The sequence below is a fragment of the Excalfactoria chinensis genome, chromosome 24, assembly GCF_039878825.1.
Source record: "Excalfactoria chinensis isolate bCotChi1 chromosome 24, bCotChi1.hap2, whole genome shotgun sequence".
Lineage (NCBI taxonomy): Eukaryota > Metazoa > Chordata > Aves > Galliformes > Phasianidae > Excalfactoria > Excalfactoria chinensis.
The window spans coordinates 4,331,913-4,348,545 of NC_092848.1; the positions used below are offsets into that span (position 1 = coordinate 4,331,913).

The window sequence follows — 16,633 nt, forward strand, 5'->3', positions numbered from 1 at the left end:
ATGCTGGCTCAGGGCGCAGCCCGGGGGCGGAGCTGGTGGCGGCGGCGGCGGCGGGAAGGAGGTGCTGCGGCGGGAGTTGAGCTGGGGCAGGTGGGGGCAGCACGGCGCGGTCGGCGGAGTGCCGGGATGCGGCAGTACCGGGCGGGGAGGCTGGCGGGGCTGGCTGCAGCGCTCCTGGGTACGCGGGGCTGCAGCCGGCAGGGCCGGGCATGGGGGCTGCCGGACGCCGAGACCGCGCTCGCCTCTGTCTGTCTAGCTTCTTTCTGACCTAGTGCACCTCTCCTTTCTGTTGGAGTAAGGGGATTTTCTGAGTTTTTCTTGTTTTCTTCTCAGCAGCGGCTGTGAGCAGAGCCCAGGTGCAGCAGGAGCCGTCGGCAAAGTCCAGAGAGGGCACCGGCGTCAACATCACTTGCTCACTCCCCCATCTACAGCCCACCGATTACATCTACTGGTACCGTCAGCTCCCGGGCCGGGAACCCAGATTCCTCGCGTTCATTCACGATGGCTCGAAGGAGCTGCAGAACTTGGCGGGGCGGCTGTCGGTGTCGGCAGATCGTCGCTCCAGCACCCTGTGGCTCGCCCGGCCCCGGTACGGGGACGCGATGGTGTACTACTGCGCTCTGAACCCACGGGGAGTAGAGTCAGGGCTGCGGCCGGGCAAGAACCGCGGCGGGCGGGACGGGGCGGGGCGGGCGGGGGCACAGTCCCGTCCGGGTCCGCAGGGGGCACTGCCGCTCCTTCGGCCGGGGCTGTCTCTCCCCTCCCGTCCCCGCCGGAGCTGACATTGCTAACATGGAACGTGTCCCTGCCACTACTCGGCATCCTCCGGAGTAAGGACTTCCAAATGCGCACCTTAATGAGCAGTGCATCTCGAGGTCATAGACACCTTCAATTGGTCCCCACTGTTGCTCTGGTATAAGACCATGAGCTTGTGTGACAGGTTTCAGAGTCTTTGGAGGTGAGGTCCGGGTCTACCTTTTAATTAAACCCCCATAGACAACTCAGCCTCAGGGTCGCTGGGTGGGGTGGAGGAGAGAATAAGGAAAGGTAAATGCACAAGAACTCATGGGCTGAGACAGCAAATAAGGCAAAGCTCGATGACAAGCATGCAAGCATACCAAAACAATGAATTCATTCACTACTTCTAATATGTAGGCATGCGTGCAGGCACATGTTTAGCCACCTCCAGGAAAGCAGGGCTCATCATGCAGAATGGTTTCTTGGAAAGACAAATATCATCTCTCCAAACATCCTCACTGTCTTTCTTCAGCTTTTGTTGCTGAGCATGATGTCAGATGGCATGAAAAGTCTTTGGTCAGCCATTTTGACAGTGTCTCCTCCCAGCTTCTTGTGCACTCCCTGAATCCTCGCTGTCAGGGTGACATCAGAAACAGGAAAATCCTTTACTCTGTATAAGCAATGCAACACCTACAACCAGGATGAGGAGATCTGATAAGAACTTGGAGTGTTCTCCAAGAGATGCCAGTTCCAAACTGCAGGATGAGCTGACTCAGAATGATTCTAAGCAGCTGAATGTCTGAGGTTAGTGAGAGATGGAACAACACCTCTGGAAAGAGGCTCCAAGACCCAGATAGTTCCAGGGAAAATCTGTGTAGCTCCACCAGCTGACCCAGCTGTTTAAACCAATGTTGAAAGAAGCAGAAAGCAAAGGATCAGACCCTAAATGTTTTCTTTGCCCTAAACATCCCACATCCAGTGCAATTCCCAAATACATTTCTACAGCATCCCATAGAGAATCTGAAGTGTGATGGTTGTACTCTAACTCAGGATTGAGGTAAGGACAGGGCATGTGTCAGAAAGTGAGCTGGGACAGAGGGAAATGGAAGAAGGGAAAGAGAAAGAGGCACCTAGAGAAAAGTTTCTCCAAGAGGTACTGGAAGGTAGATGAGATGAACCATTCAAAGAATCACAGAATGACCCATGTTGGAAGGGACCTCAAGGATCATAAAGCTCTGATCCCCCTGCCTGGCAGGACCACCAAACTTCCATGTTTAATAGACCAGGTTGCCCAGGGCCCCAAACAACCTGGCCTTGAACACCTCCAGGGATGGGGCATCCACAACGTCCCTAGGCAGCCTGTTCCAGGACCTCACCACTCATTCCTGCCTGGGTGGAATCAGAAAGCCATGGTCTGGATCCCATCTGGAGGAGGAATTCAGGTCTGTCCTCATGCTGGGATGGACCCTAAGACTTCTGAGGGAGGACTCAGGATCCTGCAGGGAACACAGACATTTGAGACAGCAAATAATAATGAACACATTGTAAAAGAGAGGGCAGAAATGGACTCAATCGGGAAGGAGTTTTAAATGGCCTGAATATATATTTGCACGTGTTCCATTTGAAACTGATTGCTTATTTGATCTTTTACCCTTTTCCTTCTTGTAACATCCCAGCTGTGCTGAAACTCAGTTCCATGACTTTCTGACAGTGCTGCTGTGAGGCACTTCAAAGTCTGAACTCATAGTGGGATTTCTCCCCAAAGTTTTGACTCAAGGCACTCAGTTTTCTTTGGGGATGGACACCTTTCAGCACCTCAAGGAACCTGTAAATGGGAGAGGGTTCAGCGGAGTCCACTGTAAGGTGTGTTGTCTGTGAGGGCTACAGGCTCATGAAAACTGAAGATCATGTCCTTTGGTGACTCAAAGGGAATTAGAAGGGAAAGGGAAAGTGATAAAGAATGCAATGGTACAAATCTTTAAGGAAAACCAGAGACAAAGAGTGGGACCAGAACTCTTCAACTACTAATTCAGTTCAGCGTGGAGAAGAGGAGGCTCAGGGGAGACCTTATTGCTCACTATAACTTCCTGAAGGGAGGTTGTAGTGAGCTGGGGGTCAGCCTCTTCTCTCATGTCATTAGTGATAGGACCAGAGGGTTTCAAATTCATGGTTTAGTGGGAGCTATTGGTAATAGGTGAACAGTTGGACTGGATGATCTTTTAGGTCTTTTCCAACCTTGGTGATTCTATGATTCTAATGGATGTGCCATCAGGAAACTACAGGTGTAGCTTTGAAGTGGGTGAGCCTGAGCTTTGTGAGTGACAAGTGACAAGATGAAAATGAAGATTAAGAATGTTTGAGAGGGTCCTGCAGGAATGTGCAAAACTTTTAAGGAAGACATAGGAACGGGGAAGGAACAAAGGTGTGGGAAATGGAGGAGTGGGGAGGAACAAGGGGATGCACTGCAGGGGAGGAAGGACAAAAAGCTCCAGTCAGTACACCTGCTGGGATGATCACTTTACTCCAGAAAACCCAGGCTCCACACAGGGCTATTAGTTGTACTGAGTGCCCATGCTAATGTTGATAGAATGAACGAATGTCAGAGTGCTTATGAATCTAATGGGTTAAGGTGTGTGCTTCCTCTAGGAAAACGCAACTCCCCCCTTTGGCCTACAAGCTTAGAGCTCTTCCAAAACCACCTTGCTACGTCCAGGCCTCAACACCTTTCTGCAGAACAGAACCTTCTATACCACTGTTTTCTGTCCACTCGATGTTGGCATACTGGAGCCTTCCCTGCAGAGCTGCTCACCTTTGCTTTCTTCTTCCAGATGCCATGGGGCAGACCATTGTCACACAGCAAGAAGGACAGATCACAGTGGAGAAGGGAAACACCTTCCAGACTACCTGCACATACCTGGCAGCTAACTTTCATGGCTTGTTTTGGTACCAGCAGAAGAAAGCCCAAGCCCCACAGCTGGTAACACATCAGGCAGCAGCAGGCCCCAAGCAGGATGCCCATTTCAGCACATGGCTGACACCACCGGGAAATACAGCCTCCTGCAGCTGGCAGAAGTCGAGCTCTCTGACAGTGCCTTGCATCCCTGTGCTGTGCAGGACACCCTGGTGCAGGGATCTTCCTTGGCCGTGCAGCGACTCGGGAAGGGAGGGAGTATGTCTGTACATGGTGGAGCTCTGAGGAAGGGGTTCTCAGCTCTCCCCCGGCAGCGCTGCTTCACTTGTGCACACAGAGATCTGCAGGTCAGCAACCACTCGCAGATGGGAAGCACTCGCACCTCGGAGCAACCCTTAGTGACGCCGGCGCAGGGTGCAGTCCCTGGGCGGAGCTGGCGGCGGAGAGGAGGCGCCGCGGACAGAGAAGAGCCGGGGCTGGTGGGGGCAGCGAGACACGGACGGTGGAGCGGCGGGATGCGGCAGCGCTGGGCAGGGCTGGCGGGACTGGCCGCGGTGCTCCTTGGTGAGCGGTGCTGCTGCCGGAGGGGTCGGGGTCGTGCTCTCCGCTGTTCATCCGGCTTCTTTCCGACCTCGTGCTCCTCTCTCCTTTTTATTGGAGTAAGGGGATTTTTTTAGTTTGCTTCTTGTTTTCGTCTCGGCAGTCGCTGTGAGCAGAGCCCAGGTGCAGCAGGCGCCGTCGGCAGAGACCACCGAGGGCACACCCATCGGCATCACCTGCTCACGCACCAACGTACAGTTTTACATATACTGGTACCGTCAGCTCCCAGGCCGAGGCCTCGCGTTCATCGCCAGCGCCTTCCAAGGCTCCAAGGAGGTGGCGGACCCGGCGGGGCGGCTGTCGGTGTCGGCAGACCGCCGCTCCAGCACCCTGTGGCTCTCCCGTCCCCGACTCACGGACGCGGCGGTGTATTACTGCGCCGAGGACCCACGGGAAGAGAAGCTGGGGCTGCGGACGGGCACAAACTGCGGTGGGCGGCACAGTTCGGCCCGCAGGGGGCGCTGCCGGTGCTGGAAGACTTTTAACAGGCCCTGTTTCAATGAATGTCCCTGTGGGGATCGTTTTCACGTTCCTGGGTTTCCTTTATCGATTGCTTTCCAAGATCATGAGCTTTTTGAACGGGGTTTCGTCTTGCCCCAAACACAGCACCTTTGGTATTGAGATAACTTCCTGGCAATACCACAAATATCTGCACTTGACACTCATTCTAATGACTCCTTTTGGAAACTCATTTATTGCCACATTGCTAATTTATCCACACAGGATCCTCGAAGAGAAGAGCTGGTGGGCACCTGTTCTCTTTGAGAAGACATTGAAAATGTTCAGTATTAGTGCTTAGCTGAGCCAGGAGTTTTCTACTACCCATGTTGAATCACAAGATTATGTGTGCATATACCTGACAGCTAAGCACAAGTTTGTGGTTAGAGGTCTTTCACTGCCTGAGCTGGAGAGTGTTTCCCTGTGGGGGGCTTTCTGCAGTAGCAGCTGTGCATGGAGATGTTTCCCTTATAGGACTTGGTCCATGCTCCTGGGAACAGAGCTGGAGAGAAAGTTGACACCTGGGTCTAAGTTCCTTTGTGTATGATTGGTCATACCTCCACCCAGACAGTCCCCAGGGAAACAGAGAAGGGCAGTAGAAGCAATCCCTTCTCCACTGATAGCAGAGGTAGGTGCAGGCATCTGAGTCTGGCTGAGTTCTGGCTGGGACTGGCTGTGAGCATCAGGAAGGACAAAGCGAGGGAAGTACATAGGTACACTTTTGGGACTTTTTACCTTATAACTAACTGAGTCACCTTCAGAACCATCAAATTCAGCTGTGACCTGACCACACGAGGCAGTTGTACTTGAAGAAGGGACCTCTGTAGGTCCTTTGCAACCATTCATTCTATGTAAGAAGCTCCCAGTGCTGAAAAGTCTGTGGCTGACCATAGGTAACACTCACCACAGGACAGATTGATTTGGTTTTTCTCTTGACAGGTTTAACCACCAGTTGCTCTCGGCTATTGAGATCCTTAGAAGCAGCATAGCAAGCTTTGCTCCACCCCCACTGTTGAAGTGTAGAGGCTGCTTATAGCTGGCAGAGAGAGAAGCTGAGAATTTGTCATTCCAAGCACTGCATGGTGAAGGCAAAGAGTGTGACATGGTCCTGCTTTTTCTGACAGCCTTGATGAGACTGACAGACTTTGGTGAGATGTGATCTTCTGAAGGGGAAGACTGGGACAAGATAGCACCCTGTCATTTCTGGAAGGGGGGGAAATATGAGTACTATCTCCCTGGTAGAATTGGAAATATTTTCTGTAGGGAAAGCAGGGCCTGCAGATGGGTACAGTGAATAATCTGGCAAATGTCAGGAGCAATGACAGTATGGAGATGAATAAGTTTCTGGGCTTTTCTTCTGCAGATACCTAGTATATTACATGCACTGTTCATAGGTATGTATGGTGAAAGAAGGATTGCTGCTAGGGAACAGAGATCAGAACAGTAGATAGGAGCTTGTACCCTCCTGGATGTACTGGAGAAAATGCTGTTAAGACTGTGTGGAGATGGGTATAATCCTTGATAGAGCAGGAAAGAAGGTTGAGTCCATGCAAGAACTTCAGTGTGATTCAAGGAGAAAGCAAGGACAGAATATGTGGGAGGAAGTATGGAGTAAATTTCACAGTAAGAAATCACAAAGTGAGGTGGGACAGGAATAATTCATGTCTCCTACCAAAAGAGAAATAAAGAGTTAATACAGCTCAGGGGTGAACAGAACAGATGGACTCAGAGCCTAGTGTGATAAAACAGTAAAGCATGGGCATTAGTAGTGAAAAGAAAAGTGCATGTGTACTTAGCTCAGGATTTTACAGCCTGTGAAAAGTGAAATGTAGAGTGGAGACAGTGAGCAGGTTGGTACAATGACAGATGCATGAGAGAGAATGGATATATTGGTCATGCTGAAATGTCTTTCTGGCTTTACAGGTTGTGCACAGAGGGACTCTGTGCTGCAGTATCCACAAGAAATAGCCATTCAGAGAGGACACAACACAAGTCTGCACTGCAATTTCTCCACCAGCAGCTCAGTCTTCTCTATCTACTGGTACCAACAGCACCTGACTCAGTCCCCTAAGCTACTGCTGCGGGTGGATGCATTCAGGCCTCAAAAGAGTTTTGGGAGGTTCTCTTCTGTGCTTTCTGTGGAAAACTCCCATGTGCTTCTCCGTGTGCAGGATGTCAAGTTTCAGCACAGAGCTGTCTACTTCTGTGCGCTGAGCACACACTGGTGCCTGCAGCATGCAGCTGCGTACAGGAAGGTGTGGGCGCTCTGAGATACAGTTGAGTCTCACCACTACTCACGTGTAGCTCTGAGCCCAGCTTGACCAGCTTGTGGTGAGGCTGAGTCTCTGCCTACCCAGCCTGTGCAACAGGGACAAATGTCATTAAGAACATACTGGTGGTTTTTGTTTTGTTTATTTGTTTTTTAAACAGATTTGTCCAAGCTCATGGGAAATGAGTAAAGAAGTCCAGCAAAACTCTCCTGGGTATAAGGAGAGAGAATAACCATCAGAAATGCTATTGAGGATTGCTATGTAAGGTGAAGCTACTTGGGACATGGAAGTGAGTATTAAGCTGATCTGCTTGTCCTTCTGTTGTGCTTTGCATTGTCTCTGCTAACTACTCATGTCAGGGAAGGGAGCTCTTTCTAGGAGACATTTTAAATGTCTACTCTTCTCAGAATCACAGAACATTCTGAGTTGGAAGGAAACCACAAGGATTATTAAGTCCAACCCCTGACTGCACAGTGGACCTCCCAGAATTCAAACCATATCTGTCAGAGCGTTGTCCAAATAGTCCAAAGCTTGGGGCCATGATGAAAAAACAGGGACCTTTACTCTTGTGGCTTTAACTGTAAGGCAAAAAACCACAAGGAGGAAAACTTTCTTTTCTACCCAACAGCTTTCAGCTAAGCCCTCAGCACGTGAGAAAGCTACATTGGTCTGAGACTGAGGAAGGCTTTCTGTTCACTGTGGAGAGGTGTCCATACTGTACTCTGCTCTGGAAAAGCACAAGTACTTGGCTGGGAGTTGTTCCTGCATCCCTGAATCTGTGCTGGTTTTTCTGCCCAACAGAAAACTGATAGTTATCCCAAATCTGAGGACTCTTTCTTTTTTTTTTCCTGACTGCACACAGTACTCCTTTTACGCTGTCTGTTTGGTGACACAGTTAACCATCTGTATAATCAACAAATATACAGAGTGGTGTAGGTTAGGCTGGTATCTACAGATCACGTAACATGAAAGATTATCATAGTGGAAAGGGGTAATCAAAAATAAATGAAAATGCTCACCCATATCCTGAGCTCATGGAAAAACTCCAAAGGGAGCAATCTCCAGGAACAGATCCTTCCTCAGTGGCGGTCAGCCCTTAAATGGGGTCTAGGAGAGGTGCAGCCAGGCTCCACCCCTTCTGGTCACACAGCTGAATTGACTACACCTGTGCTCCCCCAAGCTGACTCAGTGCTTGCCTCAGGTGATCAATTAGAGGTTTAGGCCATGATTCAACAGTTCCTATACACCATCCCTGAACAGTAGCTGTGGTGGGTGGAAACAGTACTATTCATGGTGGGTTAAACATGAACTTAGTTGGGTTTTTATCCTGGCAGGAGGAAATATGCAAGTGTTTGAGCTGAGACATTTCAGTGTTGAACACACAGCATCCACCTGGAGGAAGGATAAGTCACAAGGAGGGTCAGGATGGGCTGAATAGGAGGAATGAAGGAAGAAGAAACTTGAAACAGAGATAGCCTGTACCTGCAGTAGTGGAGAAGGCTAGACCCAGTCCCACTGCTGGAAGAATCAAGAAAGTTGTAGTTTGGCTGTTAGCAGCATGATTTTGATTCTTCTTCATGCTTGAGAATTACCCAAGCATGTGAGGGAGAGGGTTTGGTAAGATAAGGACAACTGGAGGAACAAATAGTAAACGAGGTATAAGATAGAGGGCACCACTAACTCATTTCAAATTGCATTTTAAATGTTTTTAATTACAATCTTTCTGATTTTAATTACCAACTGACACTGATTGCTCATTAGGTTAATCTTTCTCCCTCCCTTCACAGTGGTATCTCCTCATATACACTGAAAGGCAGTGTCAGGCCTTAGCATTGCTGGAGGTGTTGTAGGGCACACTACATAGCCTGAACAGTCACTGAAAAGTGCAGACAGAGATCATGAGTTACCTTGACAAGTTAACATGCTCACACCTTCTGTTCTTCCTTGGCTCTATTTGGATTGGAGAGGTGGAAATGTATAATGACTGCAGAGAGCTCCAGCAAAGATTCTTCCCAATGGCCTTCTGTGCTATATCTGACAGCGTCTCCTGCTATGAATGGCTCACTTTGCCCAAAGTCTGACTACAGAACAGCAGTGAAAATTACTAGTCAGTTATTTCCTCTATCAATTGTCAGAAAGGAAGGGGTAGTCTCTCCACCACATGTGTTCCTCATAAAGGCTTGACTCAATAGAGAAAATAGTTCCTCTGCGGAGAGATAATCTGCAATTTCCTGAGGCACAGATACAAAGCAATGAGATGTGTGCAAGGGACTCATATTGTCATGGTGCTGGAGAACATGACATGAGAAGGAAAAGAGAAACAGGAACTACCCTGCAAGGTGTACCAGATGGACTGGATCCTTGCTGGGAATGCCTGGCAGCCTCCATGACATGGATTATCCATGAAGACTTTGCCTTAAATCAGTCCTAGTTCTGGAACCAGTTTGGTGAGTATTGTATTGATGACACTCTGAAGTATTTATTATAGCCATGCATGTTATTAAGTAATCATAAGTATACATAATATACATACATTCTACTGAGAATTTGTGGTCATTTGCCAATAATCAAAGACCTCTATGACCTTGTCACTCTGGACAAAGACCAGCGTGGACACACCACCTTACTCATCAACTACACTGGGTCACACCACAACATACATTCAAACAACTACTGCTGCCATCTACTCACAGGCTAAGGGCCCAAGTTCACTGTGAGCAAATTTTGAGAGTCCTAAGATGTGCTGGACCTGTCAGGGCACCTGTTGGTAGCAAACAGTGGTCCAGTGCCCTCCGGCTTATCTGGCTCTGGCACAGGGATGTGGTGGAGTTCTACTGCATTCTGGGAGTCTAAAGGACAAGACCAGGGCTCTTTCCAGGTCAGAAGAGCATTCTGACCCAGGCAGTAAGGGACATCACTGCTTGTCCCATGTGCTTTTCAGAAGCCCTGGTTCCCAGCACTAGGGCATGCCTCTCTGCATGTTACTGCGCACCAGCATCAAACACTCACTACTGTGTCATCTTTCCTTTATACTGCAGCCCCTAGTCAGCCTTGTCACTTTGTAATATGGACAACAGGGTGGGGGAAATGCAGAAATCAGGGAGAACAGTGAGCAGAGGATGGTGGGCAATCATATTGATATGGGCAGTTTTGGGATCCTTGTCAGCCTACTATACGTGCTACACCAAAACAACTCATTCCTATCACCACTCCAGGTTTTCACATCAGTCGGGCAGCTTGTCACAAAATCTTTGAACCAAAATCCCTTCTTCTTCTGGTAGGGTACAATCAGATTTGCAGAGAGTAATAGTTGCTTTGTCCAAAGGATATTCCCCACCTGGATGGATTTTGACTGAGGGCCTGTTCTTTACTGGGCAGACCTCACCTTGCGCAAGAAGAATATTGCCTTGGCTGACAGCATATATTACTGCAGAATTAGATGTGCAGTGACGAAAGGGCCTCTTTACTTCAGATACAAATTAACCAACAGAATGAGAATCAGAGCAAAGATTGTTGATCTGCCGGGAGGATGTCATGAAAGTTTTCAATGCTGGGGTTGCTCCTCAACAGTTTGCTACCCATAGGCTCCAAACTTGAGGATTTTGTCTCCAACTTCATTCCTAATCCTGATCCTGATACCCTTCGTTTATGCCATGTCAACAGCAGCTAGGCAGCACCAAGTTCTCTCTGCATCCTGCACAGGTGCACTGCTGTGCTACAGATAGGGCTGCATATACCCCTGCTCTGCATGCCTTTCAGCCTGCCCTGCCACAACCAGTGCTAAGCCCACTCACCAAAGTCAGGACTCTATTCTCTTATTACAGGAATTGATACATTCATCTATTAAAATACTTTCCTTTCTCCTTCATCATCTTCCCCCATAATTACTGCACTGTTTCTTCCAGAATTGCAGAATCTAAACTAAGAGAAACACAGAAGCTTTAGAAAAGAATGCTACACTCACGTCTCTGAAAGCTTTGAACATTATGAAGAGCCATTGTGTCTTCAAAAGCCCTCCCACCAACAAATAGCACACAAAATAATATACTCTACAGTGAGGGGCAGATGCTCCTTTGTAGAGTAAATCTTATGACTGGAGAGAGAAACCAGGAAAAATGTGCAGGAAGTCACTGAGACTCTGTCCATCCTCTGCTGCCAAGACAAGCAAAGGCAAGACGTCAATAGGTCTTAGTCTTTCCCTCCCCATCCTGAAGGTGTGACCCTGTAATGCCCACCCTGGAAGTTTGCAGGATGTCACTGACAAAAGCAACTTATTATGCAGTGTGCTTAGAGTCTTTCAAAGGGTTTGGAGCTCAGAAAGATTATCTTCATCTCCGCTGTACCAGCATGTGTCCTACTAACCCACTAGAGTGTATACTCATGTGCTTTCTGTTGTCTCCCAAGGTTTCTAACAGGGTATGTGGAGGCCTGTGCTGACAAAACGATGAAATCAGAGAGAAATGCAGAGGGGTGATGAAGGAACATATCTAGACTTTCTGTGGAAGACAGAAGGGTTTGAGGACAAACACAGTCATAAATGCAGAGTAAGTGAGAGTACTTTGTGAATGTATTTCTGTCTGTGTTGCAGGTCTCGCTGGAGGCAGCCTCCAGATGGAATTCTTCTCTGAGACATCAGCCATAGTTGGACAGCATGTGATTCTGCCCTGCCAGTACACCAATGAGGACAGTTACAAGACTTTGAATTTCTACTGCCAGCTTCTAGGAAGTCCTTCTGAATATGCTCTGGAAGCATTTGAATCTTCAGGGGCTAAGTTTTGTGATCACCAATTTTCTGTGATGGTCTACAAAAATAAAACAGCTCCCTTAGAAATAGCAAACATTTCTTCCCAAGATGCTGCAGTTTATTACTGTGGTGTGAAACATCATGGTGAGTTAAGCCCTGTTTTCACCCATGCAAAATCTGCATCATCTAAAGCAGCACCAGAGAACAAGCTCTGCAAAGTCTATATTGGCAGTGCTTCCATCCCTGATATAATTCTTTTCTTGATATAAAACAGTTCCAACATCTTCTCCCACCCCAACACCTCTCTGCATTTCTCGAAGCCACCATCTGTTCAAAGGTGTTCAGACTGGGGAATATAGGACTGTTTGCAGATAAGCCAACAACACTCATAGCTTCCCCCATGTTCCACTTCAAATCATCACTTTTGGTAGTACCACCAGGCACTCAGTGTCAGTCTTGAGAGCATCTCTTATATCAGCTATGATTCTTCAACCATTCAATACTTACTGGGAGTAAAAGGCAGAGCCATGGCTTCCAAAGACAATTCTCAGTCCGTGGCATCTCTGCCTTTGTGTGCCCTGCACCCTGAGGACTCAGCTGGCTACTTTTGCCTGGTTCTCACCGCCACGGGTAATCCAACTGGATTTCAACAAAAATCTGATTCCGTGCCTTCTGTAAATGTGCCAGAGGAAGTTGCAGTTCTCAGCCTTTCCCCACAGTGCCTCTAGGAGTCGTCGTGGTTTAACCCTTACAAGCGGCTAATCACTGTAGAGCTCCTTGCTCAATCACTGTAGAGCTCCTTGCTCACTCCTTCCAAGGTGGATGGGGAACAGAATGAAAAAAAAAAAAAAAAAAGGAATATAATTCTTGGGTTGAAATAAGAGTGCGTGCTGTCAAAGCAAAATAAACTAAAATAACTGACTACTCATCAGCAGGTAGATATTCCACCATTTCTAGGAAAACAAGGCTTAATTATGCCATATAAATGCCATAACTCTGAATGTCCCTCTTTCTTCCATACATGGCATTATATGCTGTGGAATGTTCCTTTGGTCATTTGGAGTCACCCGTCCTCTCTATGACCCAACCAACTTCCCTTGGACCATAGATCTACCCGCTGGCAGAGCAGTGCAAGAAGCAGAAGGCCTTGACTCCATGTTAGTGCTGCTCAGCAACAACTGTGTATCAGAGTGTTACCAACAGTCTTCTTGTTACAAATCCAAAACCAGTAAAAGGCAAGCTACTTTGAAGCAAATTAACTATCCAAGCCATAACCTGTACAGAAGATACAGAAGACAGGGGCACAAAGAGCGAACGTCTCATAGACAAAAGTGGTGTCAGAAAAATGGCAAGGTCAGCTTAAGTGCAGCAGAAGGGGGTACATGGAATTCCTGCTTAGGGGAAGTCCAGACACTAGGCTTATGTAGCAAGGTTTTAGTAAGGAGTGTAACTGCAGGGATGGCCCCTATGAGAACAGTCCAGAAGTTGTCTCATGCTACTGGGAAGAGCCAGTTCCAGTCAGCTGAGAAAGGGACCTGCTGCTGACCAAAACTGAGCCAATAAGCAATCAGTGAGTTATAATACAAATAATGCCGTAGAATCATAAAATAATTTCAAATGGAAGGGACTCTCATCCCCAGGTGGAGGACTCAACACTTGCCCTTGCTAAACTTTCTTATATTCCTCTCCACACAACTCTCCAGCCTGTCTAGGTCTCACTGGATGGAAGCACAACATTCTGGTGTGTCAGCCATACCTCTCAGCTTTGTATCATCAGAAAACTTGCTGACTCTATCCCTTCATCTTGGTCACTGATGAAGATGTTAAACAAGTCTTGATCAAGAATTGATGCACAAAGCAAATGCTTACTGCCTGCTGACTGAGGACCAGACAGTCCACAAGCAGCAGCTCTGGGCCAACTCCTCTCAGTTTCACTGTTCAACATGACATAATATGGTAGGGATTATCACTTTGGCTGGTTTAGGTCAGCTGTCCTAATTCTGTCCCCTCTCAGCTTCCTGTGCACCCCCAGCCTTTTTTTCTGCCAGAACAATCTGAGAAGCCAAAAAGTCTTTGACATAATGTAAGCACTGCTCAGAAACATCTAAAACACACACCTGTGTGTCACCTAAAACACCTGTGTCATCAACATGATTCTTATCTTAAATCTGAAACACCACACTATGTCAACCAGTAGGATGAAAGTTAACTCTACAGTAATGGAAACCAGGACATTTGCTCACAAGCAGCTCCTTTCATGATATCCACCCAGCAGAAAGCTCCTTCCTCTGCATCCCTTGTGATTTCTACAGGCACAGGAACAAACTTAGCTACTTAGACAGCCAGATGATGTGCTATTTTTGGACTTCAGCAAAGCTTTCAATGTCATTTCTCACATTATCCTTCTGGACAAAATGTCCAGCATAAAACCATGCAAAAAGAAACGTAATGTAATGGGTGAATAACTGGCTGGCTGGCATAAAGTGTTATAATTGATAGTTACATCAGGCTGGTGACCAGTAACTTGTCTCCAGGCTGGAGAGCAGCTCCTCAGGAAGGGTTCTGGGAGTTCTGGTTGATGGAAACTGAATGTGAGTCAACCGAGTGCCATAGCAGGACAGAACATACACTGTATCCTGCAGTGCATCAGGCGCAGCATTGCTAACTGAGAAAGTTCCTCTAACAAGAGAAAGTGATTGTCCCAGTCTGCTCTGTGCTGGTGTGGCCTCACCTCGAGTACTGCATGCAGTTTTGCATGTCAAACTGTAAGAAGAACATTAAACTGTTAAAGAGCATCCAAAGGAGGGCAACAGAGATGATAAAGGGTCTTGAGGGAAAGTAGGATGAGGATAAGCTGAAGCCACATTTTTTATGTGAGATAAGTATCCTCTTTCTGGAGATGACTGATGAGGAAACATAGCTCCATATTCTCCTCATCATTTTCTGTCAAAACCAGTTCCACAGACAGGGTGCGCACTCCTTCACAGTCTTTCCCCACACGATTATCAGAGACTCCGATAACAGGAAGAGCTTCTGAGAACGTCTGCAGCTGCAGAATACCAGAGAGCAAGAGAAAGAAGCAGCGTCTTCCTCCATCTCGGATCAGCCCGGGCCCCTCGAGCATAGAGGGCTGGGCGACGATCAGCCTGAGCCCGGACCTCCGGGTGCCGGGGAGCCGAGCTCCGCCCCTGCCCCTCGCGCTTCCCCGCTCCCGCCCCGTCCTCCCCCGAAGACGGGGGGACGAGGGACGTCCCGTGCGCGGTCTCGCTCTGCTCCTGTCCACCTCCCGGGCAGACGGCAGCGGCGCGTCGGGGCGCGGCGCGATGGTGACCGGGCTGGGGCCGTGGCTGCTGGCCTTGGCCTTGGGGCCGGCAGGTGAGAGGCGGGCACGGAGAGCGGCGAGGCCGGGGCTCAGCGCGGCTCGTGCTGCTGCCCCCCGCAAGCGCGCTGAAGCCTGGAGCTCGCCTTCAGTGTCCAGGAGCGGCTGTTGTGCGTGGGAGCGGGAGGCTGTGTGGGGACACGGATGCTGCGAGAGCGGCCCTGGCTGAGCTCCGAGGAGGAGGGCGGCTGGAGCAGTGGCCCTGGCCTGGGGCTTTGGCAGGAGAGAGGAGGTTCACAGCTCATGGTTTTATGCTCTCTGGGCGTCAGGGTGGCTGGGGAACGTCCTCCTTCCATGGATGTGCAATGCCTGTCTCCTGTTGTTGTCCTTCTTCAGGAGTGTGTGCACAGTGGAGACTGGAAACATCTGGTGGAGGTGTGCGAGCAGCTGGAGAGTCTGTGCACTTCTCCTGCCAAGGATCTGGCTTCAGCTTCGGAGATTATTATGTACTGTGGTACCGTCAGGCACTCAGTGGCCATCTCGAGTGGCTATGCTATATCAGCACTGCCTCATATACTGTTAGATACAGCCCGGAGGTGCAGGGTCGAGCTACGGTTTCTCGAGACAATTCCCAATCTGTGTCCTCTCTGTCTCTACACACCCTGTGCCCACACGACTCAGCGCACTACTTCTGTGCTGTTCACACAGGAACAGGAAATCCTGCAGAGCTCTAACAAAAATCCCCTCCCTGTGCACAGCCACAGTGGCAGCAGCCTCAGGGCTGTCAATAGCTGGAATGGCTCTGGGCTGCTCCTAGTCAGTGAGGGGACATCACTGCACACCACTGATAGCCATTTCTGTAAGAGCTCCTTCTGTTTCACCACTCCTTTCCTCTTCCTGAGTCCTAAACCAGTGTTGTACACTGGGAATTGTGTTTTGCATAATTCTGGCCACCAATCCAGGTGAACTGCTCTGCCTGCCTGCAGCTGGTCTGGACCCATTCTTGTTTTCTTTCTTCCCTTGGGTATTCATAAGCACTTGGGCACTTCTAGCAGCAGCGTTGCCTGCTTCCATCCACAGCCACAGGCTCTTTTCTTGTGCCTCTGTGAGCAAATCAGTGGTTGAATAGCTCTAATGTGTTTTAGGGTGCATTTCAGTGTGATGTAATCCAGTGGACACTGTAATGTCAGAGCAAGCAGGGCAGAGGCCCTGCAATGTGCATAGATTACTGTGAAAACTATGTCTGCTAGTGATGGGTGATGGATCACCCCATTGCTATCCAAAACACTGTGCAAATCACTCTACCCACAAAGAGCTTTGTCTTAAATTTTTTCTTTACTAGGGAATTCTAATGGTGCACTCCATGGACTCTGGCTCTTTTGATTCCAGCTGGTAGTGGTGACACCACAACTCATCACTGGAGATGACATGAACCATGAAACTGTCACCTTGGGCCATATAGGGGTTTGACTTTACCTGCTGGACCTGAATACACTGTTCTTTCTCTTCCTGTGTGAGCATTTATAGGATGCTTCTGGTGCAAAGTTTGGTAT

At 48.7% G+C, this 16,633-nt stretch overlaps 2 protein-coding genes and 1 gene segment (V, D, J or C); all 3 read left to right on the plus strand.

The window, feature by feature from the left end:
- LOC140262391 (T cell receptor alpha chain MC.7.G5-like) overlaps positions 1-16,633 on the plus strand; it is a 172,843-nt gene that overhangs the window by 5,139 nt on the left and 151,071 nt on the right. The window lies entirely within an intron of this gene.
- Positions 127-782, plus strand: LOC140262479 (T cell receptor alpha variable 4-like). The segment is given in 2 exon segments: positions 127-178; positions 337-782. Coding segments are annotated over 2 exon segments (498 nt in total).
- The window catches only part of LOC140262392 (T cell receptor alpha chain MC.7.G5-like), a 96,583-nt gene continuing 84,114 nt past the window's right edge, over positions 4,165-16,633 (plus strand). Inside the window, exons 1-2 of the mRNA XM_072356707.1 lie at positions 4,165-4,213; positions 4,353-4,629. Of these exons, the coding sequence (XP_072212808.1) occupies positions 4,165-4,213; positions 4,353-4,629 (326 nt within the window). The remainder of the gene's footprint in view (positions 4,214-4,352; positions 4,630-16,633) is intronic.